The 18,207-nt window shown below is 46.2% G+C and overlaps 1 protein-coding gene across 4 annotated transcripts in view; it reads left to right on the top strand.

Annotated features, from left to right (window-relative positions):
- The window catches only part of HNF1B (HNF1 homeobox B), a 57,603-nt gene that overhangs the window by 20,493 nt on the left and 18,903 nt on the right, over window positions 1-18,207 (top strand). For all 4 annotated transcript variants that reach the window (XM_066363258.1, XM_066363257.1, XM_066363256.1 and 1 more), the window contains exon 5: window positions 12,454-12,614. In XM_066363258.1, coding sequence (XP_066219355.1) covers window positions 12,454-12,614 — 161 coding nt within the window. The remainder of the gene's footprint in view (window positions 1-12,453; window positions 12,615-18,207) is intronic.

Raw genomic sequence — 18,207 nt, 5'->3', positions numbered from 1 at the left:
GACAAGTACTGGGCATGTCCTTCCCAAGTTGGAGCAACACCATGCAGACAATCTTTAGTACTTAATGACTTTCCCAAAGGGTGTGTGCATCCCCAAGGCCAGGTGGTTACAGGCAGTCCCTAGATAGGACCTCACTCAAACGAGTATGTCTGGGTAGCAAGGTGTAGCACAGGCTTGGGCTTGAATTGTGGATCCAATCACTATCTGGTGGTGTGGTCTCAAACGACTTAGCCTTTTTGAGCCTCAGTTTCTTTATCTGTAAAATAGGGAGCATGATGATGCCTATCTTCTTAGGGCTGTTGTGAGGCTTAAATATGATAAAACACTCCCAGTGCCAAGCACAGCGCCCTCCCAGTGTTATTGGGTCAAATCAGGAGCCTTCAGGGCACTGAGAGGAGGAAGAGCTTCAGGGCTCCCTGGGTTCTTGACCAGGGTGTGGTTTGCAGTTTCTCCCGGGAAGAGTTTCCCTTTTTGTAAACCCTGCTTGTCACTGGAGACATCAGAATGAATGAAACCCAAGTATCAGCAAGATCTGTAGTTCTCAAATCTCCTTCCCAGGCCACATAAAATACATCTGGGGAGCTCATTAAAAATGCCCACGACTCCCCCACTCACATTTTTTAGAATCAGAATCTGGGGTGGGGAGTCAGGCATGTGAAGTTTCAACAGAGAGATCTGGGATGTATAGTCAGGGCTAGACATGAAGGTTTGAAGGGGTTGACAATCAATCTGCTGGCTCTTACTGCACTAGGTAGCTGGGGTGAGGGGTCCTGGATTAGGATTGAGGAGATCTGAGCCACTAAGGAACAGGACTGAGTGACCTTGAGCAAATCACTTAACTTGTCAGGGAATTAGGGTGTTGGATGGCTCACCTCTGACAGGTTCTTATTTAGAGATAGTGTGGACCATCAAGTCTTGGGACCCAGGACTCTGCTGTTTGAATTAACAGAGGGGGGTTTGCCATTGTGATATTTTATTGTTAAGCTCATTGTCTCTCTCCCTCCTGCTCTCCCTCGCTCCTTCTCTATTTCAAGAATTGTGTGCTGTTAGAAGGACCTTTATTAGGGACCATTAGAGCTTTATAGCACCAGCAGATTGGGTGGGGCCAGTCACAATAAACAGATTTATAATGGGTATAAACGAGACATCTATAACTGTGGGAGGTTAACACTTTCAGGGCCTTTGAGTGGCAGTTTGCCTGCCCATGCCTTCTGGCCCTGCCCACTGCAGGACGCCTCTTCCTGTTGGACCGGGTTGGCAGTTTAGTTCAGTAAGTTCTTGCTCAAGAAGGGTGGTAAACCTCTGAACAACATCTCCTATTTATGTGACATCTATCTGCACAATGGGCACAAAATAGGTGCTTAACTTGTCTCAAGATGTTTTACAAATGGAGTCTTCTTCTCCTTCTTGACAATCCTACTGCAAGGTGAAATATAGGATTTGTAGCCAGAGGCGGATTTAACGGTGGGCGCACAGGGGAGGGGGTGCCCTGGGTCCTGACTTCTGAAGGGCCCTGCAAAACCCCAACTTTACACTTTTTTCTTTTTTTTCTTTTTTTGTATTTTTCTGAAGCTGGAAACAGGGAGAGACAGTCAGACAGACTCCCGCATGCGCCCGACCGGGATCCACCTGGCACGCCCACCAGGGGCGATGCTTTGCCCACCAGGGGGCGATGCTCTGCCCCTCCGGGGCGTCGCTCTGCCGCGACCAGAGCCACTCTAGCGCCTGGGGCAGAGGCCAAGGAGCCATCCCCAGCGCCCGGGCCATCTTTGCTCCAATGGAGCCTCGCTGTGGGAGGGCAAGAGAGAGACAGAGAGGAAGGAAAGAGGGGGGGTGGAGAAGCAAATGGGCGCTTCTCCTATGTGCCCTGGCCGGGAATCGAACCCGGGTCCCCCGCACGCCAGGCCGACGCTCTACCACTTAGCCAACCGGCCAGGGCCTACACTTTTTTCTAATGACACTAAGTTTGATTTCATATGTGCAATTTTAATTACATACAAGTTTACAATTGGCGGTAAAACCTGATAGAGAGTATATTTATATTCACTTATTTTCATTATTTCATTACTACACTGCACAGGCCCCGCACAGCTGTGCCCAAGGCCTCAACCGACCTTAATCCACCTCTGTTTGTAGCTCTACCCATTAAAGAAAAAGAAACAAACCAAGTAAGTCTTATTCTCACTGTGAAGAAGGTAGTACCTAAAGTCTCTGAAAGTCTAGCTCACTACATATGTTTTCCAAGTGAGAGAGCTGTGGGCTGTACCAGTATGTAAGCCTGAGTTGGCTTTCTTCACCACTGGGTCTCCAGGCCACAGTCCTATGCCTGGAACATGGTACAATTCCATATACTTGTGGAATGGAGAAAAAAAAAAAAATATATATATATATATATATATGTATATATATTAGAGGGCTTTCTGTCCAGAAGTTTAATGTATAAATCCCCTACTTTATAATCTGCTATTCAGTTTTAGAGTTAAACTGAGCATGGAATTAGTTTCATTTTATATAACATATGTATATATTATTATTTAAAGCATATTTCCCCTTTTCTAGGAAAATATTAACCAAAGCATACAGTTCTCAAAAAAAAAAACCCTTGAAGAACGTACTATAATTCTTTCTCCCTAATGTTCTATTAGTTTAGTTTACCAGTTTAGCCTACTAGTTTAGTTTAGTTCTTCTAGTTAGTTTTATGTTCTTCTAAATTTGTTCCTTTTGTAACCTCCTGGGCAAGAAAAGAGCTTGAACAGCTCTTCCTGAGTTTCTATTGAGCCAACTGAGGTCTAGAAAAGGGACTGGACTCTTTCCAAGTCAGAGACATTTCGAGACGGAAAGGAAGCCACCCGGCTCTAGGCAGCGACCAGTCCTCTGGGGGAGCTCCCTGAGTACTGCACTCGGGCCAGTGATCCTCTACCTTCCCAAATCTTAGTGCCAGCACCTGGTGCTCCTGAGTCCAGCATCCCTGGGATGGTGATCAGTGGCTATGTCTCATGATGATGGTGATGATGATGGTGATAATGATGCCTTCACTGACAGGGATGAAGAGGCCACGGTCTGGCCAGGCAGACACTCCTGACAAGGCACCTCTGATACCTGCCAGGCCTCTAAGGACCTTTTCCCTCAGTGTCACTTCCCAGTAGGGCCCTGCTTATGAATAGGTTGCAGTGGAAAACCTTTCCTTTCTAAGGATATTTTATTAGCTGTTTAGTCACAATACACATGTCTGTTTATAGGACCCAACTTTTGTGTGGACACCCAGTGGCTCAGACTGCTGATTGCTTTATAGCCTTTCCCCCATTGCCCAGACCCACAAGAAGCACATCGTTCTCCTCATCAGCCAAGCCTGGGGGCCTTTGTTGCAGCCACATTGCCCCAGCCCGCCAAGGCAGCCTCTCAGAAAAGAGCTCGAGGAGCCAGACTGCAGCAGGACACTGTCTGTCCTGACAGCCTGCAGGTCTAATGATGTCCACTGTTAACCTTTCTTAGTTTTACTCTAGATTCCTTTGGGGGAAAAGGCATTTAAGTCACTCATGTTGCTTCATTAATTGATCCTCCCTCCCCCAGTGGACCTAAAACTGGATTCTAATATCTGGGGTCCCCACCTGCAGCCCAAAACCTTTACAAAAGGTAAGCCCATGCCAGTGGAAGCACCCATTCCCGTCCCCTCACAGCACTCTGGGTAATGGTCCTCCACTTAGGTGTCAAGAATCAGGAAGTGGGGGGTTCCTTTCAGGCATCCCACGGGCCCCTTTTCACACCGGGTAAAGCATTGTCCAAAGTCTCAGGTCAAAAGGAAGTCCTGCTGAGTCTTACTTTCCCCTCCGCACACCCACCTCACATCTTTAAACACGAAATTATCCAGATGCATGCACACTGTTTCTTCATTATGATTATATTTTCATCTCTTTTCCTCCCTTCTCTTCCTCCTTAAAAATGTATGCTTCTGCCTGACCTGTGGTGGTACAGTGAATGAAGCGTCGACCTGGAACGCTGAGGTCGCCAGTTCAAAACCCTGGGATTGCCCGGTCAAGGCACATATGGGAGTTGAGGCTTCCTGCTCCTCCCCCTCTTCTCTCTCTCTCTCTCTCTCTCTCTCCCCCCTAAAATGAATAAATAAATAAAAATAATTTTTTAAAAAATGTATGTTTCTCCTTTACCTCAGAAGAATTAGAGTATTTAGAGAATAAATGTATCCCACTGTCAGTTCTCTGCTCAGCTCAACAGACTAAAGTGTGGAGCCCTTAGTCAGAGTTGAAGTGTAGGTCATTTGTCCATCAGTTACTCATTCAACAAATATGTATGAGAACCTGTCACAGGCTAGGCTCTGTACAAGGTATTGAGGAGACAATGAAGAAGACAGACTAAGCCCAGCCCTCACTGGGCTTATATTCCAATGAGAGGTACAGCCAAGAAACAAGTTGACTAACAAAATTATTTCAAACCAATGATGGGTCATGAAAGAAATCTCAACATATCTGGACTCAGTTTGGGGCTTATGAGGAAGAGGAAGAAGGGTCAGCTTCAAATACCACTGACTTGCCGAGAGACCCTTAGCAAAAGGTAGTGGAAATCATTTCCTCCTCTTCGAACTTCAGTTCTCCACTCTGTCAAATGGGCAAATGTGACACACGAAGAAGCTGACCATGTGAAACACTCATGTGTGAGGACTTCTCAAGTTCTCGAATGCCAGCCTTGTTTCTCTCCCCTGCAGCCTTGGTCTCTAGGCTCAAGTGTTCATTGCAAAGCATCTGATGTTTGCCTGCAGAAACTAGTTGTCTGGTAAGAGCCGGGCGCGGTGGCTGGTGGACCTTGAGGGGGGACAGGCAGAGTTGGTGTCCCTTCTACCACCCTACGTGTGCAACTTTAAATTCTCAGGTGCACCGTGTACATTAGCTTCTGTTCTCAGCCAAGCTGCTTCTGATGGAAAACTTTTTTTCCCCCCGTTTCTTGGTAACGTTTGCTTTGATTTTTATAAGAAAACCAGTTTGTGGGCTTCCCTTAAGTATCACTCAACTTTTACTCCTTGAGTTCAAGAATGTTTACCATCCCCGTAGGCCTGTCTGTGTTTCTCCTCTTATGAATTGGGCTCCTAACTAAGCCAGCTCAGGTAGAAAGGGATCTGGAATTGAAGCCAATCCAGTGTTTAAACTGCTTTCATCTTGCATCAGCTTTTTCCTTCCAGGCTTTCAGATTTTTAATCTCCTAAACTCTTTGCAAACATTCATCTTCATCCCTACAGAGACGGCAATATTAATAAGAACTGGCACTAGTCTGTGTCACCATCGAGGAAACTGAGGCAGCAATGCAGACGCAGTTGAGAGCCTTCATTTCTGGAGTTCCCACTTTTAAGATGGGGGAAAGTTCACATTCTTTTATCCCAAACGAGTGTCACAGAAGCTCACACTGAAGCATTTGTGCCTCTGCCTCTGTCCTCAAGAGAGCGATTCCTCTTCGGGAAAAGGGGAAGTGGATTTCTAAGGCTGCAGTGCTGGGCCCATCAAGACAGGCCTGATTCCTCCGGGTCCCCTCCCAACCCTTTTAGCAAAGACAGCTCCGTCTACCCATAATTGATGGACACGGTAGCTTTCTTTTGGAAGAGCTTTCTCCTTTGCATGATCCCTCCTGCCTGAGTTTAATTTCCCAGTTCTAGACCCAACAGGGTTGGGCTGCACTCTGCATGAGGTTAGGAACACAGGGGAAGAATGTATGTGACAGGGCCCTGGCCAGTTGAGTAATGTTTACTCTGTTGGTGGCTGGGACGCTTACTCCTGCTGGCAGAGGTCCACCAGCCAGAGGAACATTCCTGCATTATCAGGGATGGGAGATTGACTGTGAAATGTCAAAGGTGAAAGGCATCCCACCAGATCCTGGGTACAGCTCACAGACCGCAGGGAAAGGGACCCTGGGCTTCAGTGCCAAAGACCACTTGGGGGCAAGCTGAGCCTGACATTGCCCAGGAGGCACCACCTCCCTCTTCTCTTCTTACTAAGAGAACAATTTTGGTCATGCTTTCCAGCCGATGTTACTCTTCTGCTTAGCATTTTTCTCTTCCAGGAAAACTCAGTGCTTTTCTAACCTTATTTTATTCATTCATTCTTCTGATTTCCAAGGAAGGGAGATCTGTATGCCCACTTTAAAGACAAACATGCCAGAACCCAAAAGCTGATAGGCGCAGAATCATGAAAGTCAATTAGAGAGAGAGAGTATAAGTTTAAAGTGTCTGGATGTTGGTGCGCTGTTAATTTCTGGAATCATGGAATTGGGTCTCAGCTGCTATTTGTTCACTTATTTATTTATTCATTCTCGTGAGAGAAGGGGAGGCAAAGACAGACTCCTGCATCTGCCCTGACCAGGATCTACCTGGAAATCCCACTAGAGGGCGATGCTTTGCCCATCTGGGGCCCTTGCTTGCAACCAGAGCCAATTTTTAGCGCCTGAGGTAGAGCCCATGGAGCCATCTTCTGTGCCTAGGGCTAAATTGCTCTAATCCAGCCATGGCTGCAGGAGGGGAGGAGAAGAGAGAGAAAAGCAAGGGGGGAGGGGTGGGAAAGCAGATGGGCACTTCTCGTGTGTGCCCTGCCTGAATATCCAACCCAGGACATCCACACGCCGGGCAGATGCTCTGCCACTAAGCCAACCAGCCAGGGCCTCAGCTGCTTTTTGAAACTCTTAGAGAGCTGTATTAGCCCCTGTGGCTAACCACACACTGAGCTCCTCTCTGGAGTCCTCCTGCAAGGCAATTGGTGACTGTCTTTGAACACAGATGCACAGTTCTATAGAACCCAACATATACATCATATAAAACACCACGCTTAGCAAAGTCACACCATAAAAACCACAGGACTTATGGGGGGAAAGGGTTTAAGGACATAATACTCAAAAACTTTGTTAGTGACACTTTTTAAAAGGTAAGAATCTAATAAAACCATTAGCAGAGTTTTATACCTGTTTGATGATTAAGAAATACATAAATGCTATAAGATAATAAACATGGCACTTTGCCTTAAAAAAGTCCTGGAGTTTGCCTGTGGATGTGGGTGTCAGAAGGGTTGCAACTTGCGAGTTACTATGAAGTGGTAGACAGAGGGTGATAGGAAATTGGAAGGGAAGTTGTAAGTCCAGATGTGGACAGATGTGACTTATAGCACATGCAGTGAACTGATGGTAGACGGTAGATGTTTTACAGGTGTGCCTGTGCATGTCTGTGCACACACGCACATTTAGTGTATTCCTGTGTGACTCTATTCAGCTGAGTGCCAATTTCTGAATTCTTCAAATGCAAAATTGATATTGCATCAAATTATTTCTTAACATATCAGTAGACATTGAAGAAATTTGCACTTCCAGTACAAACATGACTGCAAAACTGTATTTTCTTCCTCCGCCAGAGGGATGCTTTTTGTTGCAGGGCATGGATACTCAAAGCAGCTGAGAGCTCAATCTTTCCTTCAGTAAAAATGCACAACTTCAGGCCTTCTGCTAGGCTCTGAGAATGTGATGATGAGTAAAAAGCCATCTCTTCCTCTATGAGGGAGAGAAAAGTAAAGATACCATCAGACTATTATCATGCAGGGTAACCTAGCTGTAAGTATCTACTGCATGTAAAATATAAAGAATGGCATAAATAACTACCAGGATGAATCAAGGAAAGCTTCACAGAGGAGGTGACATTTAGTCCACTTAAAGGATATGACATAAAGAAGAAGGAAAGAGCATTCCAGGCAGAGGGAACAGCATAAACAAAAGCACAGAGGCAGGAGATGGCAGGGCCTGTGTGAGGCATGGCAGGTGCTCTGACATGGTGTAGGGGATGTGGTGAGAGATGATACAGATAAGACAGACTGCTGTTACAAAGTCTTCTTTCTGCCAGTCTTCGGTGTTGGGGCTTTTCCAGAAGGCAGTGAGGAGCCATGACAAGTTTCCAAACAGGGCAGTGACGTGGTACAATTTTGTTTTAGAAAGAAATTTCGAGCTGCAGCAGTGTGAGGAGTGCCCTGAAGATGGGCACTGGTGCAGGAAGGAAGGGCATGGACAAGCTGGCTTCTTGGAACCTTAAGCTTTCATGTTCTGACATTTCTGATCAGTCACATTGGATAGAAACCAGTGAATGGTGTCTGTTCCACATGCTATCAGGAATTCAGGAATAGCATCATCACCTGTGATGCCAAGGACTAGAAGTAGGTGAAAGTACATAACCTCACCAGGGCCTCCAGCATATCTTAGATTCCAGCTGAGATGACTTTTGCTGCTGGACATACTTGCTGTGGTTCACAGTGCCAATGACAGGGATTTGGCCAATTAATGACTTGAGCCAGAAAGTGAGTGGAAGGTATATGATCATCTCCTGGCATTGTCATTTCTCCAATGGAACCTCTGTGGCGATAAACTTGGCATCTTTGGCCATTCCATCTTAAATCAAAGTTCTCATCACATACTTATTTTCAAAGTTTACAGTGATGAAGGAAAAGGGATGATGCCATTTCACTTTTTAACACAGGCTCCCTAGCACAGTACCTGGAATGTGAGAGGTGCTCAATAACATTTTATGAACTCAGCCTTTCTAAAAATGTCTTTTGGACAAAGGCAGTTCCAGAGCAAGAGGAACCAATGCATCTTGAACAACTATTATGTGCCACGCATGGTTTGGTACTTTGATACCCATTAACTCATCAGTCTTCTTCCCAATCAGCTAAGGGTTGGATATTGTTTACAAAAAAGAACCCAAAGTTCAGGGAGGTTAGTAACTTCCCCAAGGTCACACAGCTATTAAGTGGTAGAGCCAAGATTTAAACCCAGTTCCCTTGGCTCCAGAGCCTATTCTACTTTCATTCTCATCTCAAGCCCTCTTCTGAGTTTGTGAAATACACAAGGACCTGAACTCTGCTTCCTTTAATAAGAGCACCAGCAGATACCTTGTGATATACCTACCCTCCACCTCCACACCCTCTTTAAGACACCTGACTGATTACAGTCACCTCTTAGCGTCCAGAGTGATTACCAAATTCCTGGTAAGAAAAGCATCAATGGGAAAGGTTACAGGTGAATGTGGAGCTGGTGAGTGGCCTCATGCCTAGCTCCCAACATGCTCTGCACTGATAATAGACCCCTTCCCACAGTGAGGAGTCCTCTGGCTTAGAGATGAGGAAGTTGGCATTTTCCCAATACATTGATGGCAGACCAGAGTTTAAAGAGGGACCCCTAATTTCCAGGCAGACACTGTCCTTTAGCCAGAGGTCTTTAAAAGAATGTACAGAGGTCTAGGCCCATCCGTGATTAAACAGAGTAAGTCCACCATTTTATTTCTCACATAATGAAGTTTTGCTAGGGGAGAAAATAAGGTTTGAAAACCACAGCAACCTTGGGCTGTGCTGCCTGGATTCTAACAAATGGTTCTGCACTCCCTCCTGCCAGACCCCCTTGTAAAGCAGGCTTTTGTTTTCTGTGCATATCTTTGGTTAATTATTCTTAAATAAATGATTATGTAGACTGTGGTAGGGGAGAAGCTTCCCAGTGACCCATATTTGATCACTGGAGGGCTGGTCCTTCTTCTTCAGCCAAACTAAATAGGTTAAAACCAGAGTCTGTTTGACTTGAGGCTGAATCGATGATGGGGACAGGCTAGGGGTGAACATACACCTGACTCCCAGCGTTATCACTACTTTCTCAGGAGCAGAGTGTCTTGGGAAGGCAAATAGCTAGTCAGGGAGTCAGAGAAAGCAGGAGGAAAACCAGGGTGAAATCCAGTTCCTCCAAGAGGAAAGAACAGTGGGCCGAGCCAGGCCTCCCTCCCACATTGTTTCTGGGGCCAAGCATCAGTGGTCTGTCAGTTTGGGATGCTTTAGAAGCCATTCTTCATGGAAAGATAATTCCATTCAGTATTTAGAACCTGCCTTAAGTGGGCTAGAATTCTAGAATCTTAGGGCATACATCTTGGGGTCTCTTCCTATAGCAGCTCCTCCCTTCTTCATTCCCCCTCATGGTTGCTATTTATTTAGCATTGCCCTAGAGCTTTATCTCTATTAGAAAAATAAGAAAGCATTCTCTCCATTTTATGAGAGGAAACTAAGGCACAGAGGGAAAATTTTCCCAAGACCACACATCTCTTAAGAGCAGAGTCAAAATTTGAACCTGAGTTTGTCTAGCTCCACAGCCTACAGTCTTCCCACTACCCCTCCTTGTTAGACCATCCTTCCTTTTATTTTATTTTATTTTTTTCTTTTTTCTGAAGCTGGAAACAGGGAGAGACAGTCAGACAGACTCCCGCATGCGCCCGACCGGGATCCACCCGGCACGCCCACCATGGGGCGAAGCTCTGCCCACCAGGGGGCGATGCTCTGCCCATCCTGGGCGTCGCCATGTTGCGACCAGAGCCACTCTAGCGCCTGAAGCAGAGGCCACAGAGCCATCCCCAGCGCCTGGGCCATCTTTGCTCCAATGGAGCCTTGGCTGCGGGAGGGGAAGAGAGAGACAGAGAGGAAAGCGTGGCGGAGGGGTGGAGAAGCAAATGGGTGCTTCTCCTGTGTGCCCTGGCCGGGAATCGAACCCGGGTCCTCCGCACGCTAGGCCGACGCTCTACCGCTGAGCCAACCGGCCAGGGCCCATCCTTCCTTTTATTGATTTGAAGTCTGCCTCCCTCTTTTCCACTGAACCTAGCAGCTCTGCCTTCTGAGCTCACAAGTTTCAGGTCTGTCTTCTTCCATATAACAATAGTGAGCTAATAATGTGAGTGAAGAAAAAAGACCTAATTTAATCGGGTGGAGAGAAGCAGAGGGTGATCACTAGGAAAGCAGGGTGCTGCAGACTGGCACAGAGGAAGACAGGACTGGGTAGGTGCTGTTGGTTGGGAGACATGGAAGCCTTCCTTTTTTTAATTTAGTGGCTCCTATTTCCCCCCAAATTTAATGTCCCAGACCAATAGCCACCATAGTCTAGTGTTGCTCCACAATCAACAACACCCCCACCAACAGTCCTTTGAATCAAAGCATGGGAACACCGCCAATAGGAGAAGCCCATAGAGCATGCATTAAGCCACTTCATAATCATACAAGTGATTTGTCTTGCACTGATTTGTCTTCTCCCCAGCCCCCCTAAGCTCTAGTTTATATCAGCTTTAGATAATGTCCTGCAGAGGATTCAAGGAAAACTGGCTGGGGTCTCTTGGCAACCTTTGTCCTAGTGAGTTGCAGGCTGCAGGTTATTACAGCTTGCTTGAGGAGGAGGCAAGGCAAGGGGAAAACAGACCAGCAGAGTCAATATACTTTATAAAGTGATGGTTTATCTTAAGGAACTGGACAAAAGGAGAAGTACAGCCAAACACTTGGCCCACCTCTTCAAATGAGTCATGTCTAGAACATTTGGTCCCTCTCTCTTGCAGAACAGAGTCCCCCAATCCTTTTTTGTCAAATCCAAAGTAAAAAACAAAACACTCTCTTTCTAAGCTTTGAGCTTAAGATGAGGTATCCAGCTATGCCACTTTTGTCTTTGGCTGTTTTGTGGGCATATCAAACAGGACTTTGGCTCTGAAAATGTACCCAGGCTCTTTGTCCAGCTTCTGCTTCCTTTGATTGTCTAGTCTCTACCCAGCTCCTTCCCTTGCCTGAGCTCAGACCTACACTTTGGTTCCTGAGCAAGAGGGCGGGTCAGAGCAGTGAGTTATAAACACGCTTGGTTCTCCCCTCCCTTGCAGACCAAACTACAGTGCCTTACTAAGCATCTACATCCTGCCTGTGTGTGCTGCCTGCCCCACCTCCCAGCAGACATGCCTTCCCCTGTGCCCTGGAAGTCAGCTAAATGGGACCCCATCAAAGGAATGTGAGTCCCAGAGCTAAAGACTCCTACCTGCAGCTCCATACCTGGACTGCTCTACCTGTGTGTCCCAGGCCTTTTGGGCTTAGCCAGAACAGTGATGCACAGAGGCTGGTGCATTTTGCTGTGGATCTAACAAGGGCCACCGGACAAGTACCTCTTTGTAAAATGGGTCAATTCATTTTTTGCAGTGACATATAGCTACGAGATGCCAGGGGAACCTTTCTAGAAGGCATTTGGAAGAACCAAAGAAATACTTCAGCCAGGAAGAGAAGACCCTAAATCCTAAAAGAATTATGCTGATGCAGCAATAAGCAGAATCCATTCATTCCTTTAGTCATTCATTTGACATTTGACATGTATTTATTGAGGGTCTCCCAAGTGCCAAGGCACCAGGCACAACAGCAACAAACAAAACAAAACAGATACAAATGTCTTGCCCTCATGGAGCTTACATTCTAGAACTCGATAGAGGCCTTTCCCTAGTAAAAGACAGCCAATGTTTCTTGTGGGTAGACGGGGGGGATGGGGGGAACTTTGTGTTCTTGTCATCCTCCCTTGAAAACAAAGGGAGGAGCAGAGCCAAGGTTCCAGAGCCCTGGAGGTACTAATGTTCACTGTTGGGCCTGCCTTGTTTTGCAGGAGTGCGCTACAACCAGCAGGGAAACAATGAGGTCACTTCCTCTTCAACAATCAGTCACCATGGCAACAGCGCCATGGTGACCAGCCAGTCTGTTTTACAGCAAGTCTCTCCAGGCAGCTTGGACCCAGGCCACAATCTCCTCTCACCTGATGGTAAAATGGTGAGTACACCTGGGCCATTGTAGCTCTGGAGCTGATAAGATAAGAGGCAAAACAAACACAACTTCTCACAAGGCCTGCCTTAAACAATGAACCATTGTAGCCCTACTGGGGAAGAAGGGGGCTGTCCGGAGCTGGAATGGAGAGGGAGAACGATGACCCAGCCTTTGGTGGGTGGAAGAGGTGTTCGGTTTGAACCGAACCAATAAACCTGACAGAGCTCTGCTCTCATTTTATTGATTGAACGCCTCATAAAGGAGCAAGCGGGTGGGACACTGTTTGTTTTGGGGCTGCCAATGACATTTGTGTTGATAAAATGTTCATTCATCACCACCTCCAACCAAGGCCTCCAAAGCCAGTTTTTTTTAACCCAGAGAGGGCCTCACTTTGAAACAAGCCCCCTTTTTCCTCTTCACCAGCCCCTGGCGCTGGCAAGGAGAGTAATTAAGTCAAGGTTTAGTGGACGGCAGGTGGGGAGAGGCTTCTGGAACTGGCATTGTGAAGCACATTGGATGGCATGCTAGTGAAGAGCACAGCACAAAATCGCAGGGGGAGGGGGGATGGGGCTGTGCTTGCTGGGTGAGTGAGAAGCACGGACTTTGAAGTTATAATAACTCAGGTTCAAATCCCAGGTCCTGCACTTAATGGCTGCGTAGCCTTGGGCAGGTTACTGAGCTAGTCCAGGTCTCTCTCATCTATAAAATGGGGGTAATAACAATAGGGTTATTGAGGAGACAAGGGAGATAACATGGGAAGTATGTGCAGCACAATGTTTGGTCAGGTAACTAACTATTCAGTAAGTGACAGTGTTGTAGTTATGTTAATGTAGCTTTATTCTCTTTAAATGGAGTTTTTTATATCCATACTTACAGTTCACCCCCAGTAGTAAGGTTAGTACTCCTGGTGAGGAATAGACTGTTTGAATTTGGATTTTCAAGGTTCTAATCCTCTAGCAACACAAGCACAGGGGAGAACAGCCTCTGGGAGAACACAAACATTACGACACAGTAAGGGTAGAAATGGAAAACTTGAGTCTTCGGTCATGCTCTGTGTTTCAGCAGGGGTGGAGCTGCTCAAGGTGGAGCTGCCCACGTCCCCTCAAGGTGTCTGACCCAGAGGCAGGCGGGGGCCGGGGCGGGGAGGGACAGGGAGCAGATGCCATTTTAGACCTTGATGTGGGTGCTGTATAAGCAACACAGGAATGGTGAGTCACAGGTGATTGAGTCCCCAGTTCCCTGGAGGAGAAACAACGTGTTGTTTCTGGGGAGATCTGGCCTGGTCAACTTTACTTTCAGTAAACCTGAGCTGATCTCCCTGGTGGTGGTCTCTGCAAAGCAAGAGAAAGGGTGGCCCTGTGGGAGGCATTTTGCAGCCTCCTTGCCATCCCATCTTCCCTGAAGCTTCATGACAAGTTGTTTGTCTCGGCTCCTTTGTGAGCACAGACAAGTCTTTATGAGTTTTCAGGAGTCACTTTGTGAACCAGAGAAATAGGGTTATGGATATCCCAAGCTTCCCTGGAGAAGGGGCCTTGTAGAAGAGGTCTAGACTCCTCAGTGGATGGAACCCTCCAAGTCGCTACTCCTGTTGCTTGAAGGCCCTTGGGGTTTCCCTTTGAGCACTCCCACTTCTTCTCCTAGAGACGAACTGCCTCACCCAGGCCTGGACCGCTCCAAGGGCAGCCCTCAGACATGCTTTCTCCTTCCTGTTCTGCTTGGCAGGGCTCTAATGGGCAGTCTCTTCTTGGATTGATGATTGACCAAGACAGCACACCTCAATGTTAGCAAACACCTGGAAACTTGTTTGCAGGGACCAGCTTTTCACTAGTCTCCAACACCCTGGCTCATATGTTATGTCACTATTACTGGAAACCTGATTCAGGAGTCTGTTTTCTGTTAATATTTAACAGAGCTTGATCCACCAAGGCAAGAGGGGAATAATGTTAAAAATAATACAGGCAAGGGGACCAGTGTGTCCAAGTCTTGAGCTCTGTTATTTATCAGCAATAGGATGGGCATTGCTTAACTTCAGTTTCCTCATCTGTAAAATGAGGGGTGGAGGGGTGATGGGTGTGAGGCTTGCTCGTAGCTCACTATTCTTTGAGTAAGCCCTGTACAAGAAATCATAATCTCTGTGTGCTGACGTTCAGTAGACATGCATTTGAAATCTTTCCCTCAGATACTGGTTTTGGAAATAATGCTGATCCCTTTGAGCTTTCTTTTGCACTCTCTGCCCTCACCCATGCCCAACCGGCATGCATTGACGAAGAGCTGGCCAGGTTTAGGGTTGCAATCCCTGCATGTTGAACCTTGTTGTTTTTTTAAAGTACATACTAGATATTTTCACAGCATCAAAGCAGTGTAGCCTAATGGTGAAAAGCTTAGGTCTCAGAGGCAGGTAGCTGCTATCAATGCCAATTCAACACTTGGGTACATTCCTTAACTTCTTTAATTCCAGTTTCCTTGTGTGCAAAGTAAGGAGAATAATACCAACCTCATAGGCTATAGGCAGGTAAAGCACTTAACATGGTGAAAGGACTGCAGATGGCAACAGTAAGATAATTCAAGCTCTCTTGCCTGACCTATGGCGATGCAGTAGATAAAGCATGGACCTGGAATGCTGAGGTGACTGAGTTCAGAACCCTGGGCTTGCCTGGTCAAGGCACATATGAGAAGCAACTAGTACCAGCTGATGCTTCCTGCTCCTTTCCCCCATCCTTTCTCTCCCTCCTCTCTCTAAAATCAATAAATAAAATATAAAAAAAGGGAAGGGAAGGGAAGGGAAGAGGGAAGAGGGAAGAGGGAAAATTCAAGCTCTCTGATATCCTTGGCAGGTCCCAGGCTTCCATCAGCCCTGGAGGCAAATGGAAAATAATGGTTGCATTTTAGAGTGGGAAGGAACCTGACCAAGATTACCCAAATGTAGGAAATAGGTGGGATTTAAATGCCAGCAAAACTGGGTTTGTATTCTGGCTACCTCACTTACTCGTCCAGTGCCACACAGGGGCAGTCATCATCAGGCAATCATAATCACGTCTTCCCTATTTGTGTCATTATCTGTGGAGAAAATCAGTGAAAGCACTTTATAAACTCTAAAGCCATACACATTTAAGTTGTTAATATCATTGGCATCCACATTTCTCTTTGTACTATTAAAACCTGGCTGGATAGCTTTAGGGGATCATCCCAATACACAGTGGTTGTGGGTTTGGTCCCTGGTTAGGGCACATACAGGAACAGATTAATGTTTCTGTTTTTCTTTCTCCCTTTTCTCTCTCTAAAACTAAGCAATTTAATTTGGAGGGGGTGGTATTTTTCTGAAGTGAGAAACGGGGAGGCAGAGACAGACTCTTGCGTGCTCCCGACAGGGATCCACCCGGCATGCCCACCAGGAGGCAATGCACTGCCCGTCTGGGCCGTTGCTCCATTGCAACCAGAGCCATTCTAGCGCCTGAGGTGGAGGCCATGGGGCCATCCTCAGCACCTGGGCCAACTTTGCTCCAGTGGAGCCTTGGCTGCGGGAGTGGAAGAGAGAGAAATAGAGAGAAAAAAGGGGAGGAGGGTAGAGAAGCAGATGGGCACTTTTCCTGTGTGCCCTGGCCTGGAATCAAACCCGAGACTTCCACATGGCGGGCCAACTCTCTACCATTGAGCCAAATGGCTAGGGCAAGCAATTTAAATTTTTAAAAAATTAAAATCAAGTGTTGAAATGGCAGAGATTGCTGTCACTTCTTTGACTTTTTCTGAAGGACTACATTACCCAAGGGAAGTCTGAGGCAATTACCTTTTTTTTTTTTTTTTTTTTTTTTTTTTTAATGACTGTCAATTTGAAAAACAAGTCTGGCAAACAGGCTGGTTCTTTCTTGTTTGATGTGGCTGGAATTCCTTCTTGGTCACATGACCCCTAACTCACTTCTTGATGTTCATTTTAAAAACACAAACAGACCTGTTTGATTTTTTTCTTTCTTTCTTTTTCAAATTAACCTTGGAAACTCTGGGGTTGGTCAGAAGAGCAGGGCAGGAGGGAGCTAGTGTCTTACATGGTACTAGTGTGAGACCTATAATCTGAGCAACTCCCAGGAATGAGACTGAAGAAGAGAAACTGGACTACTCAGAAACTTGATACATGCATGCTGGCCCCAAAGCACCTCTCAGAGTTCCTGATGCCGTCTGAGTTAGCTCAGAATGAGCAGGAGATGTCCTTTCTTTTTTTTTCTTTTCATATATATATATATATATATATATATATATATATATATATATATATATATATATATATATATAGAGAGAGAGAGAGAGAGAGAGAGAGAGAGAGAGAGAGAGATAGGGACAGACAAAAACAGAGAGATGAGAAGCATCAATCAGTTTTTCGTTACACATTGCGACACCTTAGTTGTTCATTGATTGCTTTCTCATATGTGCCTTAACTCTGGGCCTTCAGCAGACCGAGTAACCCCTTGCTCGAGCCAGCGACCTTGAGTCCAAGCTGGTGAGCTTTTGCTCAAACCAGATGAGCCTGCGCTCAAGCTGGTGACCTCGGGGTCTCAAACCTGGGTCTTTGGCATCCCAGTCCGACGCTCTATCCACTGTGCCACCGCCTGGTCAGGCGAGATGTCCTTTCTTAATAATAATTTTAAAAATTATTTTAAAGTATAAATAGTAAACTAACTTTGTCATGAAAAAAATGTGTGGGTATATGCATAAAACTGATAGTTCCTTATAATTAATGGGGAAACATTGGAAGCATTTCTGATAACATCAGAATCAAAGCAAGCATATCTATTACAGGTGTTGTTAATACTATTCAGAAAGTTCCAGTCAATTCAATATGACATGCACACATTATTACCAGCACGGAAGAGACCCTATCAGCATATCAGCATTATATGCTTGTGATGCCATTATATGCATGGAAAAAATGAAGAAAATCAAAATGGAAATGACAATATTAGGAATAAATTAAAGGATTCAATCCAATAAAAAGATTTAGGCCCTGGCCGGTTGGCTCAGCGGTGGAGCGTCGGCCTGGCGTGCGGGGGACCCGGGTTCAATTCCCAGCCAGGGCACATAGGAGAGGCGCCCATTTGCTTCTCCCCCCCCCCCCCCCCCCCCCGCTCTGTCTCTCTCTTCCCCTCCCGCAGCCGAGGCTCCATTGGAGCAAGGATGGCCTGGGCGCTGGGGATGGCTCCTTGATCTCTGCCCCAGGCGCTAGAGTGACTCTGGTCACGGCAGAGCGACGCCCCGGAGGGGCAGAGCATCGCCCCCTGGTGGGCAGAGCGTCGCCCCCTGGTGGGCGTGCCGGGTGGATCCCGGTAGGGCGCATGCGGGAGTCTGTCTGACTGTCTCTCCCCGTTTCCAGCTTCAGAAATAAATTATAAAAAAAAAAAAAAAAGATTCAGAGTGGCCATATATGAAGTAAACACATAACAATCAGTAGCTTTTTTCTTACTAATTTGTCATTAAAATATATATAATAGTAAAACAGAATAGAGATACAAGGAACCCATAGCTTTATCATTGCAATATCAGCTCCTTGAAAAAACAAACAAACAAACAAACAAACATTCTAATGTATTGTGGAGATTTGGAAAAAGTATAG

Source organism: Saccopteryx leptura, chromosome 2, assembly GCF_036850995.1.
Source record: "Saccopteryx leptura isolate mSacLep1 chromosome 2, mSacLep1_pri_phased_curated, whole genome shotgun sequence".
Classification (NCBI taxonomy): Eukaryota; Metazoa; Chordata; class Mammalia; order Chiroptera; family Emballonuridae; genus Saccopteryx; species Saccopteryx leptura.
The sequence above is the reverse complement of the archived record's forward strand: the minus strand, read 5'-3'. Positions and strand labels throughout refer to the sequence as shown.